At 41.4% G+C, this 16,648-nt stretch overlaps 1 protein-coding gene across 2 annotated transcripts in view; it reads left to right on the top strand.

Annotated features, from left to right (window-relative positions):
• Window positions 1-16,648, top strand: part of HLCS (holocarboxylase synthetase) — a 198,192-nt gene that overhangs the window by 51,185 nt on the left and 130,359 nt on the right. For both annotated transcript variants that reach the window (XM_079923302.1, XM_079923301.1), the window contains exon 6: window positions 6,412-6,683. In XM_079923302.1, the coding sequence (XP_079779428.1) occupies window positions 6,412-6,683 (272 nt within the window). The remainder of the gene's footprint in view (window positions 1-6,411; window positions 6,684-16,648) is intronic.

Below are 16,648 nucleotides of genomic sequence, written 5' to 3'. Positions count from 1 at the left end.
CTAATAAGAATCTGCTGTATAAAAAAATAAATTTAATTAAAAAAAAGAATTAAAAAACTTAACCATTCTAACGGGTGTGTTTTCATTTGTATTTCCCTGGTGACAAATGATGTTGAGCACTTTTCATGTGCTTATTGGCCATCTGATGTTTTCATTTGGCCAAATCTTCTTGCTGATGTTCTAAGTTGAATTGTTTTCTTATAATTACGTTTTAAGAGGTTTTTTTTTTCTTCATTCTGGATACAAGTCCTTTGTCAGATATGTGTATTAAGAATAGTTTCTCTCAGTTTGTTGTCTTTTCATTTTCCTTAACATTAACCCTTGAAGAGCAGCAGTTCTTAGAGTTCTTAATTTTTATAATGTCCAGCTTATCATTTTTTAAAAAAATAAATAAATAAATAAATTTGTTTATTTATTTATGGCTGTGTTGGGTCTTCATTTCTGTGCGAGGACTTTCTCTAGTTGTGGTGAGCGGGGGCCACTCTTCATCGTGGTGCACAGGCCTCTCACTGTCGCGGCGTCTTGTTGCAGAGCACAGGCTCCAAACGCGCAGGCTCAGTAGTTGTGGCTCACGGGCCCAGTTGCTCCGTGGCATGTGGGATCTTCCCAGACCAGGGCTCGAACCCGTGTCCCCTGCATTGGCAGGCAGATTCTTAACCACTGCGCCACCAGGGAAGCCCTATCATTTTTTTTTAATTTCATGGTTCACGCTTCTTTTGTTGTATCTGAGAAAAGATTTACCTATCCTAAGATCAAAAAGTTTTTCTCCTGTATTTTATTTTAGAAGTTTTATATTTTTACATTTAGGTCTGTGATTCATTTCAAGTTACTTTTGGTATACATGTAAGGGTCAAGGTGTTTTGGGGTTTTTTTTGGTTTTTTGCATATGTGTGTCCCATTGTTTCAGCACCATGTATTGAAAAGATGATTTTTTTCAGGTGAATTACCTTGTTGAAAATCAATTGAACATATATGTGTGGCACTATTTCTGGACTCTGTTCTGTTTTTAGAAATATATGTCTGTCTGTAAGGAAATACCATACTGTCTTGATCCCTGCAGCTTTATAATAAATCTTGAAGTCAGATAGGTAAATCTTCCAACTTTTTTCTTCCCCAAATTGTTTTGGTCATTCTAGGCCTATTCTATATCTATGTAAGTTTTAGAAGGAGCTTGCTAGGATTTTGATTGGAATTGCATCGATTCCATAGATCAATTTGGAGAAGAATTAACGTCAATAATATTGAGTGTTCTGATCCATGAACATGGTATATCTCTTCAGTTATTTAGGACTTCTTTAATTTTAAATTCAGTAGTGTTTGTAGTTTTCAGTGTACAGTTCTGGCACATACTTTCTTTAATTTATTCCTAAATGTTTCAGATCTATTGATGCCATTGAAAATGGTATTTAAAAAAATTCAGACTCCGGATATTCATGGCTAGAAATAAACCCAGTTTTTGTATATTGACCTTGTATTTTGCAACCTTGCTAAAAGTACTAGTTCTAGTACTTTTTTGGTGGATTCCTTGGAGTTTTCATGTTGTGTGCAACATGTCCCAATAGGAAACAAAGGCACATTCACTTTCCTTGAGAATAGCTAGTGTTTCCCTAGTGCTGTGGCTGGTTCAAAGGGGCCAACATTTATGTGACTATAAAATGTTGTTTTTGGTTCCACCTAAATTGTATTTAATTAGCCTGAAATCTTAGAGAAAGGTAAATACTAAATTCTTGAAGTTCAAATGTTAAAAAAATAACATTAATTAGAAGGTTTTAATGAATTTCATTGGAGTGGAATTTGATAGCAGTTGTTTTATTTTCAACAGGACTGATTTGACTTCAACGATTTCATATTTCTTTTTGATGCTGTGTATCCATTTCAAGGCCATCGCTTAGCATTGCCTTTTCTGGGTTTTCCCTCTTGATATACCTATTTATGTTTCTTACTTGTGGGATGTGTTTGGTAAGGAATTTAATATGCATTTATATGATGAATGCTTATTAAGCATGCAGCGTTTGCCAGACTTGGTACCAGGTGCCATGGATACAGTGTGAGCCAGACAGAAACATGCATTTGCTGTCTTTATGGAGCTTACATTCTAGCAAGACAGTGGGACATTGAGTAAATGATTATATAAACTATGGAATTACAATTTGAAAAGTGCTATAAAGTCACTAAGTTTATGAAAGAGAGCCCTAACTTAGACTGGGACAGGCTGTGGGTCGGAGAAATCTTCCCTAAAGCAGTGACATTTTTGCATGCTCCGATAGTTGTGTTTATAGAGTTAGGTAGACTTGGGAGTAGGGGGTTGGTAATACTACTTATGCCAACCCATTTACCTTGATATATATGCTCCAAACTTTTTTCTTCAATAGCATTTCTACACCGCCTTAGTGGTCATTGGTAGAGTTAAACCAAGAATCATGAATTAATTCCTTTTACTTTTATGATAGCAGCTAATTCTGTAGCTCTGAAGTCATCATTGTAACTTAAGTCCATTTGAGAGGACATACCAGGCAGATTTGCATCAAACAGGTCGTAATTTTGATACTTCCTGTGACCAGAGTTTTATTCTCCTGTCTAGGGATAATGGGGATGGGCGACCCATGTGTACTCGGTTTTACTTGACTGCTTACAGTTGCATTTGACTATTTAGGAGAATTATAGGTGGTATACAGTTATATTTCTTAATAAGTTCCATGCCTTGTTTTATATCTTTTTAGATTCTCTTTTTTCTGAATAACTTACTTGGCTCTGATTAAGTCCTGAAAGATTATATGAAAGAAGTATTAAAAAAAACCCCTCATATACCTTGCTTACATCAATTTTAATTTATTTTGCATATTTGTGCATCTCTAAGTGTTGCTTTCAAAAACAAACAATTTATTAGATGAATGATATATAGATGGCCAGTTGGATAATTTGCTCCATAGGAAATTCCCTGCTTTATTCCTGTCTGAAAGGTCTACCTGGTGCTAGCTGTTTCTTTTTGGTTTTATCTTGATTTTCACAGACTTTGAATGGGGGATTCACATTGCCTACGCCTGCTGAATAACTGTTTAACTCTTGCTTTAATGTTAATGAAAACTGTTAATGAAACAGTTAATGAGTTAATGAAAACTCTTAATGAAACAGTTAATGAGTTAATGAAAACTGAAGTTAGTTAAGAAGTGTTTATTGTTCAGATTATTTCCCTCTCTTTTTTTATGATTTAACCTATTCACTGATGTATCTTTAGCCTGTGCAGTGCCCTTGTGAAATCCAGCTGTTCTGGGGAATATGATGAAGGAAATTTGGATTTGTTCGCTTTATACTTTAAGGGCATTGACTAAAGTTTAAGGAGCAGAGTTGGTTATAACTAATGGCCAGGTTTGAGGTTTGGGGGTGTCTTAGTCAATACAGGCTGCTAAAACAGGATAGCGTAGACTGGGCAGCTTATAAACAACAGACACTTATTTTTCATACTTTTGGTGGCTGGAGGTCTGAGATCAGTGTGCCAGCATGGTTGTTCTGGTGAGGGCCCTCTCCCAGGTTGCAGGCAAACATCTTTTTGCTATGTCCTCACTTGGTGGAGAGGGTGAAGGATCTCTCTGGGATTGCCTTTTTTCAAAAAAATAAATTTATTTATTTTTTATGGCTGCATTGGGTCTTCGTTGCTGCATGCGGGCTTTCTCTAGTTTCGGTGAGCGGGGGATACTCTTCGTTGCGGCGTGTGGGCTTCTCATTGCAGTGGCTTCTCTTGTTGTGGAGCACGGGCTCTAGGTGCACGGGCTTCAGTAGTTGTGGCTTGCGGGCTCCAGAGCGCAGGCCCAGTAGTTGTGGCGCACGGGTTTAGTTGTTCCGCGGTATGTGGGATCTTCCTGGGCCAGGGCTTGAACGTGTGTCCCCTGCATTGGCAGGCAGATTCTTAACCACTGTGCCACCAGGGAAGTCCTGGGATTGGTTTTTATTTTATTTTATATTTATTTATTTATTTTTTTTGCGGTACGCGGGCTTCTCACTGTTATGGCCTCTCCTGTTGCGGAGCACAGGCTCCGGACGCTCAGGCTCAGCGGCCGTGGCTCACGGGCCCAGCCGCTCCGCGGCATGTGGGATCCTCCCGGACCGGGGCAGGAACCCGTGTCCCCTGCATCGGCAGGCGGACTCTCAACCACTGCACCACCAGGGAAGCCCCCTGGGATTGGTATTTTAAAGGTACTATCCCATTCATGAGGGTTCCACCCTCATGACTTAATCATACCCAAAGGCCCCACCTCAAAATACCATCATCTTGGGGATTAATTAGAATTTCAACATATGAATTTTTGGGATACAAACATTCAGCACATAATTGGGGGTTACTTTTATAATTTGTTCATTTTTATTCTTACTCCAGTAGAGTGTATATTAGAGAATTAATGGTGAACAGGGAATATTCCATTTAAAAGTTTTTCTTTGTTCTTTGTGCAAGGATGGAAAGTTAGTGCTGTAACTCCTGGTGGCTCACTTCAGCTTGACCTCTCCAATGACTTATCTGGTGCTCGTTCAAGCAGGATCACCCCTGTGCCTGTCTCATATAGCATGTAGCTGTGTGTGGCTGCAGAAAAGAAGAAAATCATGCCGACTGCTCACTCTGAATTCAGAAGCACTAACCTTAGATGAACCTTGAATGCTTCTGGTTGCGCATACGATTTTCCCTGCTTCCTGCATTTTCTCACTCTCCTTTCTTAAACCTCCAGCACCTCCTTCCTCCTTTTCACTCTTGGCTGAGCCTCTTTCTTCCTATTTATAGAGAAGATAGAAGGAATCAGAAGATGATATCACCAGCACCCAGCGCCAGGACTCCCAACTGTGGGTGGCTTTGGAGCAGGGTGGTGGCAGTGTAGATCAGTTCCCAGGGCTGGCTGTGTAGCCAGCAAGGGGTGAGGAGGGCTGCGATCCAGTGGGGAAGCTGGGCTGGTGTCCCCAGAGGTGATGTGAATCCTGTCCATCCCAATGGATAAAGGGCTCTGCTTTCAAGGAAAACCTGTTTACCTGTTTTCTTTTCTCCATAGGACCACTCACATTGTCATTAAAAAAAAATCATGCTGTTATTTCTCTCGTTTAATAACCAAACAAAACCTGTTTTGACTTCATTCCTCCCTGTAGCCACTGTCCCATTCTTCTTTTTCCTTTAGAGGAAATTCTTTGGCAGTGTTTTGTCCTCGGGGTCTGCAGTTTCTCTCCCTCCCCAGACAGGCTGTTGGTTACTTCTCAGTCCTCTTTTTACTGCCCTGTCATCCTCTTCTGCCTTCTTGCTGCCTGCAGAAGTGGACTCCCAGGACTGCCTGGACACTCTGCGCCAGCACGTGCGTGTGTGTACGTGCACACACACACACACTTGAAGATTCTTGTGCTGTAATATGTCTCACCCTCTGGGTTTCTTCTGATCACTTCCTTTGAAGCCATTTAACTTGTTCCTCTAACCTCTGTATTTTCTGCAAATTGGAAGTGAGTTTTAAAGCTTCATTAATAGAATTTAGCTAAATGACATTTCATCTTTGAAGCTGCTTCTCTTAGGCACGTGGAACTTTGGGACAGACCCCTGATATTAACAGAAGGACTCATCCCCTCTTTGGAAGTGCCTGGCATTTGCATGAAGGTGGCCCAGGAGTCCAGATCAGCATTTACTGTGACTGACAGATTTTAGTATGTTTTGCGCTGGCCTCTCAGGATGCTGACTCCCCCCAACCCCCTGATGCTCCACCCCAGGAGGAGGCCCCTGGGGCTTTCAGGGTCCAAGAGGAAGTTGCAGCCTCTTGGGAGGGTGGGTAGAGAGCTCTGTACTAGGTTAGATAATATCTCCTGTAGTTCTGCCCTCCCCTGCTTGGGGAGGCAAAGAGAAAAGCCTCTTTGGGTACCCCGTTACTTTCACTGTTGGTAACCCGTCAGTGGCTGGGGATGGTCAACTTGTCTATGAGAGGAGGTGGAGGTCCTGCAGAGGCTGAGAGCGAATTCTCTAGTATCTTAGTACTTTGTCTTCTGTGACTTTTCACCTAGGTTTTTATTTCCCCAGATGAGATAATGAATTTCCTTGAGGGTGGAAATATAAAGTTATAAATTTTCTGTAAAATTCATAGAGGACTAGAGCATCACTAATGAACTCTAGAACTGGAGAGGACTTTTGAGAATTTAGGATATAGTTAGTGTAGGATAGAAATGTACTTATTTCCCTGGATCTTGGTTTCTGAATAGTTTATTTTTATAATATAGGTATATTTAGTTACTTATTGTCTATTGTATAATAGTTTATATGTTCAGACTATGTTAATCTAGCTTTTATTGGTCATGAATTAGGACGTTCTTATATTACCAAAATGGCATTTTAAGGAAAAGCTACCATCATCTAACATAATGCCAAATTATGACCTTTCCATTTCTTTCTTTATGACACAGGAAATCCGGGATCCTCTTATGCAGTGGCTGGGGAAACATGTGGATGCTGAAGGAGTAATAAAATCTAGCAAGCTCTCCCTTAAATTCGTTTCATCCTACACGTCTGAAATAGAAGTCACCCCATCTGCTATACCTGTGGTGACTGACATAGAGACCTTCTCATCAGAAAATTTTAACTTTGAGATCTACCAGCAAAATTTGCAGACAAAGAAACTTGGAAAAGTAATTCTGTTTGCTGAAGTGACAACCACCACAATGAGTCTTCTGGACGGGTAAGTTCTGGCCAGGCTGGCTTCTCTACCTGCTTGGAGGAATCCAGTTATGTTGATCGTTCTCTCTAACCAGTGCTGGGTGAGAGGGATAGAGATTTAGAACGATAACTCTTAATAAAGCGCTAGCAAGATGGGAGTACCCTGTCCTAGAGGAGTTAAAATGTAGGAAAAGTAATTAAAGTTCTTTGGTCAAAGATTTGTGTTTTAAAGAATGGGGGATTTTTGTGCCTTGTGACTCTCTTCCTTTAATCTGGCCTTTCAGAATGTCTTTGGAAAAAAGAACATTAGGAAAAAAGATGTTTAGCAGGTGGCACGGGTGTTCATGTTACCGCTTTACATTTGTGTTGTTATAATCAGTGTTAAGATGTTATAACCAGTTTAAGATGTTTTGCAGGAGCATTAGGATAGCAAATTTGAATGACATGTAAGCTGTGTTAAATTAAATAAATTAGAGCTTTGTACTTTGAAAACCTGTTTTGGTATGTTCCTATCCAATGCATTTTTAAAGCACTCTGTAATCCCATTTGGATGTTCAAGATTTACTCTTATTGCAACTTTTCCTTTTTATTCCTTCTGTTTCATGGACTTTGATTAAAGGTTTAAAAATGGAAAACAGATGAAAGGAATTTTTAAACTCCAAATTAGTCAGTATTAGGTAATACTCTTATGTTGAGATAGATAGTTTAAAAAGGAGGGTTATAGAGGGAGTGACTAAGAAAAGCATCTTCCTTCAACATGGGACTAATATTTAAGGAATGTAAGACTCCACCCCTCAGCCCCGCATTTAGTTTCTAGACACTTTCACCTGCGGGACTGCACAATTAGACAGATACGTAGTTCAACATATGGAACGTGTGGAAGTATTTTGGCTTTTCTTCTTAACAATAATTTCTGGATTTGCTAGTATGTTGATATAAACTGATGAGATCATTTTAGAATTTCATGACTGTCATACTCACAGTCATGGAAATGGCAATTTTAGTGTACGTATAGGATGTAGGAAAAGCATTAATATTATGGGGGAATTAGCAGAGTGAGGAGGTGAAGTAAGAAGGGGAATGTGAGCAATGGTAATGAACAGTTCTTGTTGCCCGAGTTGTTTCGTGTTGTCATAGGTACTTTTTTTTTTTTTTTCAGTGTTCTCATCCTCTCCTGCCTCTACTCTCCTCCCCCTGCCAATCCCTTGAATCCCTGTAGAGAAGAAAACACCTGTATTTGTATGGAGCAGTTATTACTTGCTTGTACAAATTCTGTGATAATCTTTTGTTACTGCAGTGAACTGTATTATATCGAAAAGGTGACCCATTATAATCATATTTTCCAAATAAAAAATGAGACACAATATTTAACAAAAGGTTTTGGGAGGTGAAATTCAGACGGAAAAACGTTGGCACTTCCAGACCATTTTGGCTGTTTTTGTGGACAACAGTGAAGAATATTTTGTGTTGGGGAAATCTTGAAACTTTGAGATTATTGCTGTTGAGTTTGGGCAGTGTATTACCAAGAGGGCTGTGAGTGCCTTGCTAGTGTGGGTAGACCGAGGCTCCTGTGTAATCATATGGTTGGGTTTCCTTATACCCCGGTGAGGCTGTGTTGTAGGATGGAAAAGAAATGCCGTGTAAATAAGTTTTATTACGCTTGAATATCTGTAAGTTCAGTTTTGATATTGAACTTTTTTTGAAAAATGAAAATTCCACCTTAAGCAACTTGGGTCTGTAAAAGTGTGCTTGAGCTCGACAATAGTGGAGTTGGGAAACTTCTGTAGGGTTAAAGCTTGTTATTTTTACAAAAGAGAAACATTTCAGCTTTTCCAAAGAGCATTTAGGAATCTTTGTTTCTTTTCTTGTCTAGTCTCCAGAGTGTGGATGGTAAAATGGCTTTGATGATTACTGATGAAGCTCTGCTTCGCACAGAGCAGATGTTGAATAAGCAGTCGTCTTTCACCATGACTTATCATAGATGTCCTCTTCCACTGCACACGTGGGTTCCTTCCTAACACTAAGAGACAGGTACTCACTGCAGCCTACTGAGTCAGCGAGGCTGGTGAGAGGTTCCTGGGCGGCTGTAGCCTTTTTTACAAGGAACTTGAAGAGGTCACCTTGGTGTCAAAAAGCTCCCAGAATTATCCACAAAGGGGTCATGAGATAGGTAAATGAAACATATTGATTATTATTTTCTAAGAGGAAGAGTGAAGACATTTCTACAGCTAACATTATATTTGATCCTATAAATGAGCTACTCTTATGGAAACAGTATATTGTTGTGGTTATAACAACAATAATAGTAGCTAATAGGTATTGAAAGCTTTTATCTTCCATACACTGCTTTTATGTACTTTTTATGTATCGACTAATTTCATACATCACACCAGTGTGTAGAATGCTAGGTAACAGAATTTATTGTATATGGAATTGTTCCTGTTTCTGACAAACACTGACATTTTGTTTTCAGAGCTTTTCCCTATAATGATACAGCTTCTAACAGACGTGTGCTCTACCTCCCAAGCTACCGAAGGCCAGGCCTCGATTGAATGCTTTGCTGCTGCATGACAGTGTTGATTAGCGGTGAAACTGTGAGACCCATGTCCTTGCCAGCTGCCCCCGCCCAGACCCCCTCTGCATTGTTAGGCCTGTTTCTTGTGATGAGCACAAGATCTAAGCCCTAGCACATCCCATTCAGGTACCAATTTCTAGGTCAGTTGGGGTTAGGTTCAGCTGTGTGAGACAGTGATCCCCCCAATTAAAGTGGCTTAAATAGGATCGAAGTTTTTTACTGTATATGAGATGGACTGAGATGGACAGCCTAGGGCTGAGTGTGGCTCACAGTGTCCAGGACCCAGTTGAGTTGCTCTGTCACTCTCAGCAAGTGGTCCAAGAGGCGACCCACTCATTTATATTCCCTCTCATTGTAGCCAGTAAGCAGAAGGAGAGGGGATAGTAGCATGTGCCCCCATTCTTTTTTTTTTAATATTTTTTAAAAATTTATTTATTTTTAATTTATTTTTGGCCACATTGGGTCTTCGTTGCTGCACATGGGCTTTCTCTGGTTGTGGCCAGCGCAGGCTACTCTTCGTTGTGGAGCGCTGGCTTCTCACTGCAGTGGCTTCTCTTGTTGTGGAGCACGGGCTCTAGGCACGGGCTTCAGTAGTTGTGGCACGCAGGCTCAGTAGTTGTGGCTCGTGGGCTCTAGAGCACAGGCTCAGTAGTTGTGGCCCACGGGCTTAGTTGCTCCGCCGCATGTGGGATCTTCCCGGACCAGGGCTCGAACCCGTGTCCCCTGCATTGACAGGCAGATTCTTAACCACTTTGCCACCAGGGAAACCCACCCCCATTCTTTATGGACTCTTTCAGAAGTTGCTCATGATATTTTTGTTTATATCCCAGGGCTAGAACCTAGTCACATGACCATATTAACCTACAAAGAAGGCTAAGAAATAACTGTGGTCTTTATACTTGGCACCCATGAATCCACTGGATATTAGGGTTCTGTTACCAAGGAGGAGGGGAGGTAGGTAGTAGAGGACGCTTAGAAGTCTTTGAAACAAGCATGTACTTTCTGTGTGTTGGACTCCTAAAAAAATAGCAGGAGGCCTTTAGGTAGCATATACATTATGATGGCCCCAATGCTTGCAAAATTTAAAATCATAGGTGGAAATAATTATTTGACAGGTAACTCTGGTTTTATTTCACTGCTTGTTCAGTGCCATTACAGGTATTTTTCTTGTGTTATTATAAATCCAGGAGGATTTGGAAATTTTTCTTTTAACAGATTATTGGAGGATATATTTTCTTCTTTGACCACAAACCCAGCTTAAACTCCTGTGGCACTGAGGAGGCACTGAAAGCTTTCATTTGACCTCTGGATAAGGGAGCGCACTGGTCTTGAAGCCATGAACCACCACTACCATCACCTCCTGCCCCACCCTGTGAATTTTAAAGCTATGTTAGTGGTTCTGTGGAGGGGAAAGAGCTCTGGTGGGGAGGAGTGGCGGAGGGAAGTACGGGAGTTGCTTGCCGATTACGTCAAGGTACTGTGGACTCCCCCTCCAAAAATAAAGCGCGAAAACCATGTGAATGAGTGATGTTTCCTCGCTAGTCTGACTTGGCTGTGCCACCCAACCGAGTCTGGTTGGAAGAGGTAATTTTACCCTGTATCCTGCATCCCAGTCCTTTTTTCTGACACATATTTCTGACCATGAAATGCATTTTCTACTCTGTTGTCAGGGTAACACCTTTTGGAAGAAATGCTGGTTTTGATTGACTTAGGCGGTCTTTCTTTTTTTTCCTCCTGTGTTATTTCCTGGTAGGTTTCCCTCTGACCAGTTAGCTCAGCTGGTTGGTAGAGACCCAGGGGTATGGGTTTAGTACACTGTCTGGACCAGTGAACTTTACTGTGTTCCATGGTCAGTCCTATAGCTACAGACCCAGGAAGCCATTTGAAACTGTGAGCTGTTGTTGGTGGGGCCTTCCAGACAAGGGGGTGTGGATGGGCCACTGCTCATCCCTCGTCACTCCTGGACAAGCACCTCCAGGTGCCCCCTCTGCCCTGGTTTGGTCAGGAGTGCTGCACATCTTGTTCAATCTCCTGATGAGTGATGATTGGCCCTCATCTGTGGGGAAGGCGGGAAGGGGGAAAGCTAGACCTTGGAGCACTGGGTTTAGGGTAACTGAGTCATTGTGACAGTTGTGGAATCGTCTTTTATTTGACTGATAGTATCTTTTTTTTTTCTCGGTATACGGGCCTCTCACTGTTGTGGCCTCTCCCGTTGCGGAGCACAGGCTCCGGATGCGCAGGCTCAGCGGCCATGGCTCACGGGCCCAGCCGCTCCGCGGCATGTGGGGTCTTCCCAGACCGGGGCACGAACCCACGTCCCCTGCATTGGCAGGCGGACTCTCAACCACTGCGCCACCAGGGAAGCCTGATAGTATCTTTTTTGACGACTTGCACCAAGCCTCTGTTGGGTATGGAAACGACTTATGTGTGAAGCCACAGTGTGTGGTGAGCCAGATGAACACAAACTTGTTTATACTGATTCCCTTTGCATACTTGTACATCCCGACTAAACTGGCCACGGATGGGCTACTTTTTATTTGTAAAGAGTAACTTAGATTCCTTTATTACGGAAGTTTATCTTCTAACCATTGTTTTAAGTCCTTTGATTTTTCAGGCTTAAGTTTGCCTTCATCATACATGGAATAAGCATTTACGGAGTGCCTGCCGTACGCCAGGCACTGTGTTAGGCACTGGAGAGAGAATGATGGGGAGTGTACTGTCCTTGCCTCACAGTGCGTTGGAAGATGCAGATCCCAGTGCACAGTGAGTTCATACAGATCTCTGCACCCTTGGTCTGAGCCTGGTAGTTCGGGCAGAAAGAGGGAAGTAGGCGCAGCAGATAACACGTTGCTGGGAGAGAAGTAGACTGATCAGTGAAGTTTTGGGAGAGTTACTGTGTCAGGCATTGTCCCTAATGCCTAAAGCTCACAGTCTGGTAGGGAAATGCTGGAACTTAAGACTTTATCACCAACTATCTATGTAACCTTGACAGTCTCACCCTCCTGGGCCTTGCTTTTCTTAACTGTGAGACCTGGGCGCTAGACACACCCCAGGCCCTTTGATCAAATGATCCTGGAGTCAGAATCCTATATCCCGCCAAGCCTTTCTGGCTCTCAGTAGCCTCCAGTGCCTTTAGAGGGCTGAAATGGTTTTGTGAACTAGCTTCATGTTAGTTGAGGAAAACTTGCTTTGGAAACAGTTGACTTTCTACAAGCAAAGGGAAAGAAATGGAAACCAATTCCATAAAGTCATTAAAAATATATTAGGGGGAAATTGCACTGGGGAGAATAGCCAGCATCATTTAAGAAAGACGGTATTTTTGTTTCACAATTTGGAGCCAGTCCCAGGTTTTCACCTCTATGCATACGTGTCTAGTCAGTCCCAAACATCTCTTTCTGCCTTTCTTCCCTTCTGATTCTGCTCCCCTAACTCGCTCTACTGCGCACCCTCCTCCCCAGAAGTTGAGGCCTGAGAGGACAGAAATTGGACTGGAACTAATTTAATGGCTGAGTGACCTCACAGTAGAGAAACAGCCGGATCCTAATAGGGGTCTTTGTCTACATTTCCACCCTGGCTGGTAGCATGCCAGTCAAGAGTCAAGCTGGAGACACAGGTGGAAGCGATTAGACCTGTCATAAGGTTTGAAAAATTGATTCTGGAGGCGGAGTGAGTAGATTGAACTTGACAGTGTTGTCCTAGAGATTCTAAGGGAAAATTCTGTAGTTTAATTTGAAATCCCTTGATTATTCATTAGCTTTCCAGATGGCTTTTGTTGATGTTTTACATATTAATGCCTGTATTGTGTTATTGGTGCACTCTTAATGTGCACATAGGTAATGAGCAAAGAATAAATACATTGGTAAGTGTCCCAAATTAATGGGATGTTAGCCTAATTGTGAAATAAAGGGGTTTTAAGAAGTTGATTGCTTTGGAATAATTAGTGTGAGCTTTTTATAGGCCAATTTGGTACTTTTAAAGTGAAAATTATTGGAGAATTTTAAAGAAACCTTCATTTTAATGTTTACTTCTAAATTAAGGTTTAGAATATAACTCCAGCCTTTGACTCTAGTGGTCATGACTAAAGAGTTATGCTGGCCAGTTCTCTATCAAATGCTTCTTTTTGGTCTCAATTCAACACCTGAATAAGTTAACCTTTCACATGCCAAGCTCCTGGAATTGAATTATAAAATGGCCTATTATTTTCCTGAAATGTCTCCATATTACTTTTTAGTGTTCTAGGATGTTTATTTTTACATTTTTGTAACTAATTTTTTTTAAGTAAGGCAAACATTATGATGCTTGCCGTTTTGTGATGGTTAACAGTGTGTTCTATTAAGATAGCATCTTCATTAGAATGGGACCTTCTTTCTGTCTTTCTCTCAATGTTGAACAACGTTTAACAACCTGAAAGGTCGCAGGTTTTACGGTACGGAAGAGTGAGACTGAATGTGACCATCAAGCTGATGCCGTGCGAGTGATGAAACCCTTCGGGGCACTTGGAGAAGCCACCCAGCCATCGTTCTGGTTCTCCTGTGGTCCGGAACACAGTGGAAGCCCTTCCCCTGGAACCATTCTCCAAACTCCCAGCACAGTCTTTTGCATGTTCTCAGTGGTGGGTGAGTGTCTTAATCTTTCAAGGGTATACCAGACTTTTAGGTAAAAAATAGATCCTGTGGTAGGGTATCCATTGTGGGAGGTATTTGTAGAAACTGCGTAGTTCCCCACATTCACTCATTTCACATGACTGAGGATGAAGTATCTTGGTTTGACCTAGGGGCTTAGAGCTTAGGATGGAGTATTGCTGCCCTGGGTTGGAATCCCAGTTCCACCTTTTACTGCATGAATAACCTTGGGCAAATCAGTAACCTTTCAAGCTTCCATTTCCTTATCTGTATGAAGTAGCTGGTAATGGTCTCAGCTTTTTAGTTTTCTTTTCTTTCCAAGTTCAGTCACTCTGCTAATTTCTCTTCAGCACCAGCTATGTGCAGGACTCTGCACTAGGCCCTGGCACCCAGTGGGGATACAGTAGATGTGGGACCTTCCCTCCAGAAGCCTGCATTCCACTCCAGGATAGGGTGAGGCTGTACTGAAATACATCTGCAAAGCTCTTAGAGCATAGCTCATATTTATTGATCTCTCTTTATTATTTAAGCTTTAGATACGATTCTTTTTTTCTTTTTGACCTTTTTTGACCAATGCATTCTTGCAGTGGCGGTGCTGTGAGCACCCGTGAAACAGATCAGTGTCAGCTTGGCTCAAGAGCGTGATGTGCGTTTTCTTGGGGTTGAGCTTTTGTTGAAGATTTTGACAATTTTTTCTCACCATACTAGAAGCACAATGGCTCATCACTGGTTATTGTTTTGGGAAAAATGTTTTGTTTGAGTCCAGCTTTTCTTGAAAGATGAGAAAACATAGTTGACTGTCTCTGTGTTTCCCTTAAAATATGTGCAGCCAGTTCTCTTTTTTTTTTAACCAAACTTTCTCTTTATTTAGATCTTAATACTTTATCATTTTCATAGGTAACAAGTGTCAGCTCAAAAGAGCCAAAACTTCAGCAATTTGAATGTAATTATCAGTCCCATGGGTATGCCTTGTGCATTACCCATATCTTCCTCGAGAGCCCTAAACCTTTGTGTCAGTCAGAATGCATGGATTTGATATTGTTTCATTCTCTTGAATTTCCTTAAACATCTCTGATATTTATTACTCTGCAGGAGTGCTTGATTTTATATTTGATATAGTCTAAATGTCTCTGTTATAGTTAAACAGTAATAAAAGACCACAAAAGGTAATGCAAGGTAAAGCAAGGTCTGTGGCTAGAAAAGGCAGTCAATAAAGATGGTGACAGGCAAGTTTCTTTTCCTCAGTCTAGATTTATCTTAGGGAGAAAGCCAAGACTATTAACTATAGTTTAGAAGGGAGTTGAGTCTTCTGATGGGTGGGGTGTTTTCTGCTGCAGTTGTAGAGTGCAAAGGAGTTATTTCTTAGCCACAGGGCCATTTAAATGACGTTGGGGTACCCAGAGTGAGCTTCTCAGAAATATGCCTTACACTGGGCGGGCCAGCATGGGCTGCTGACCGCAGCACAGGCCTTGGCTACTGGCCTGGACGAATTTCATGACTGCTCATCTTAAAATGTATAAACTGTAGTGATGCCTATTCAGGGGTGCCACTCATGTCGCGGGGGTCAAAGGGAATAGGGAAGTGTAAAGCCTGTCGAACAGCTTCTGACATGGACTGGGTGGGTGGTCAGCAAGTGCTGGTTTAATCTCCCCTTTGCCTACCGACTAAGATGGGCGCTTTTCCCATATGGAGACTGCTGATGGCCACCTGTTTGGAAATAGCAAAAATGAAGACTGAGAATATGTTCCAAGGTTCTAACGCAGCAAGAAATGTACGACAAGAAAACAGCATTGTAAAAACTTGGTTAGCTGACAATATGGCTAGACCTTGAGGACGTTATGCTAAGTGGGGTCAGTCAGACAGAGGAATACAAGTACTGTATGATATCACTTATATGTGGACTCTAAAAAAGCCAAACTCATAAGAACAGAGAGTAAAGTGGTGGTTACCAGGAGCGGGAGGGTGGGGGGCTATAGAGTGGATGTTTCTTAAGGATATAGACTTGCACCGAGTAGAGATCTAACGCACAGTATAGTGGATGTAGACAACAATATTGTATTATAATCATTAAACTTTCAAGAGACCAGAACCTAATTATTCCAATCGCTAAAAAGAAATGATAATTAGGTAACATGATAGAGGTGCTAATAATTGCTACAATGGCAGTGACGCTACAATATATAAATGTGTCAAATTAACATGTACACCTTGATTTTACACAGTGTTATGTCTCAAATATACATCAATTAAAAATTAAACACTTTGCTAAACACAGAAAAAACCCCAAAACTCAGTTTATGAATTAACATTAATTTATATGTGGAAAAAAATTTAAGTATTATTAGAATTTAGTGTTCAAGATAATTCAAGCCTGCCTGCTCACTGGTATACATGTGGTGAGAAGATGGAGGCTGAGCTCTGGGTTAAAAAATGTATCTTGGTAACAACCTGTAAATGTGTTAGACAATCAAGCAGCTATTTCTTGCCCCTATTCGGCATCCCGCTCCCCTGTTACCATTTCTCCCCTGACTTTGCTTTGTGATTTACTTAGAAAACCTTCTGTTTTTCTTTCAAATAAAACACTTACCTGTTTTCGAGGTGAGGGTTGATTTGCGTTCATCTGCTCCTTTAAAATCTTTTGCACACCTACCATTTGGCCAGACATACTTGAAGCTCTGAAATACCCTTGTTTTTGCTTTTTTTGTTTTGGGTAGAAGCATGTTCTGTTTCTGCATGAGGGGTATTCCATCACGTTGAGATCCCAAACACCACATTTTTTCTGCATTGCAC

Source organism: Stenella coeruleoalba (assembly GCF_951394435.1).
Source record: "Stenella coeruleoalba genome assembly, chromosome: 5".
NCBI classification, from domain to species: Eukaryota; Metazoa; Chordata; class Mammalia; order Artiodactyla; family Delphinidae; genus Stenella; species Stenella coeruleoalba.
The sequence above is the reverse complement of the archived record's forward strand: the minus strand, read 5'-3'. Positions and strand labels throughout refer to the sequence as shown.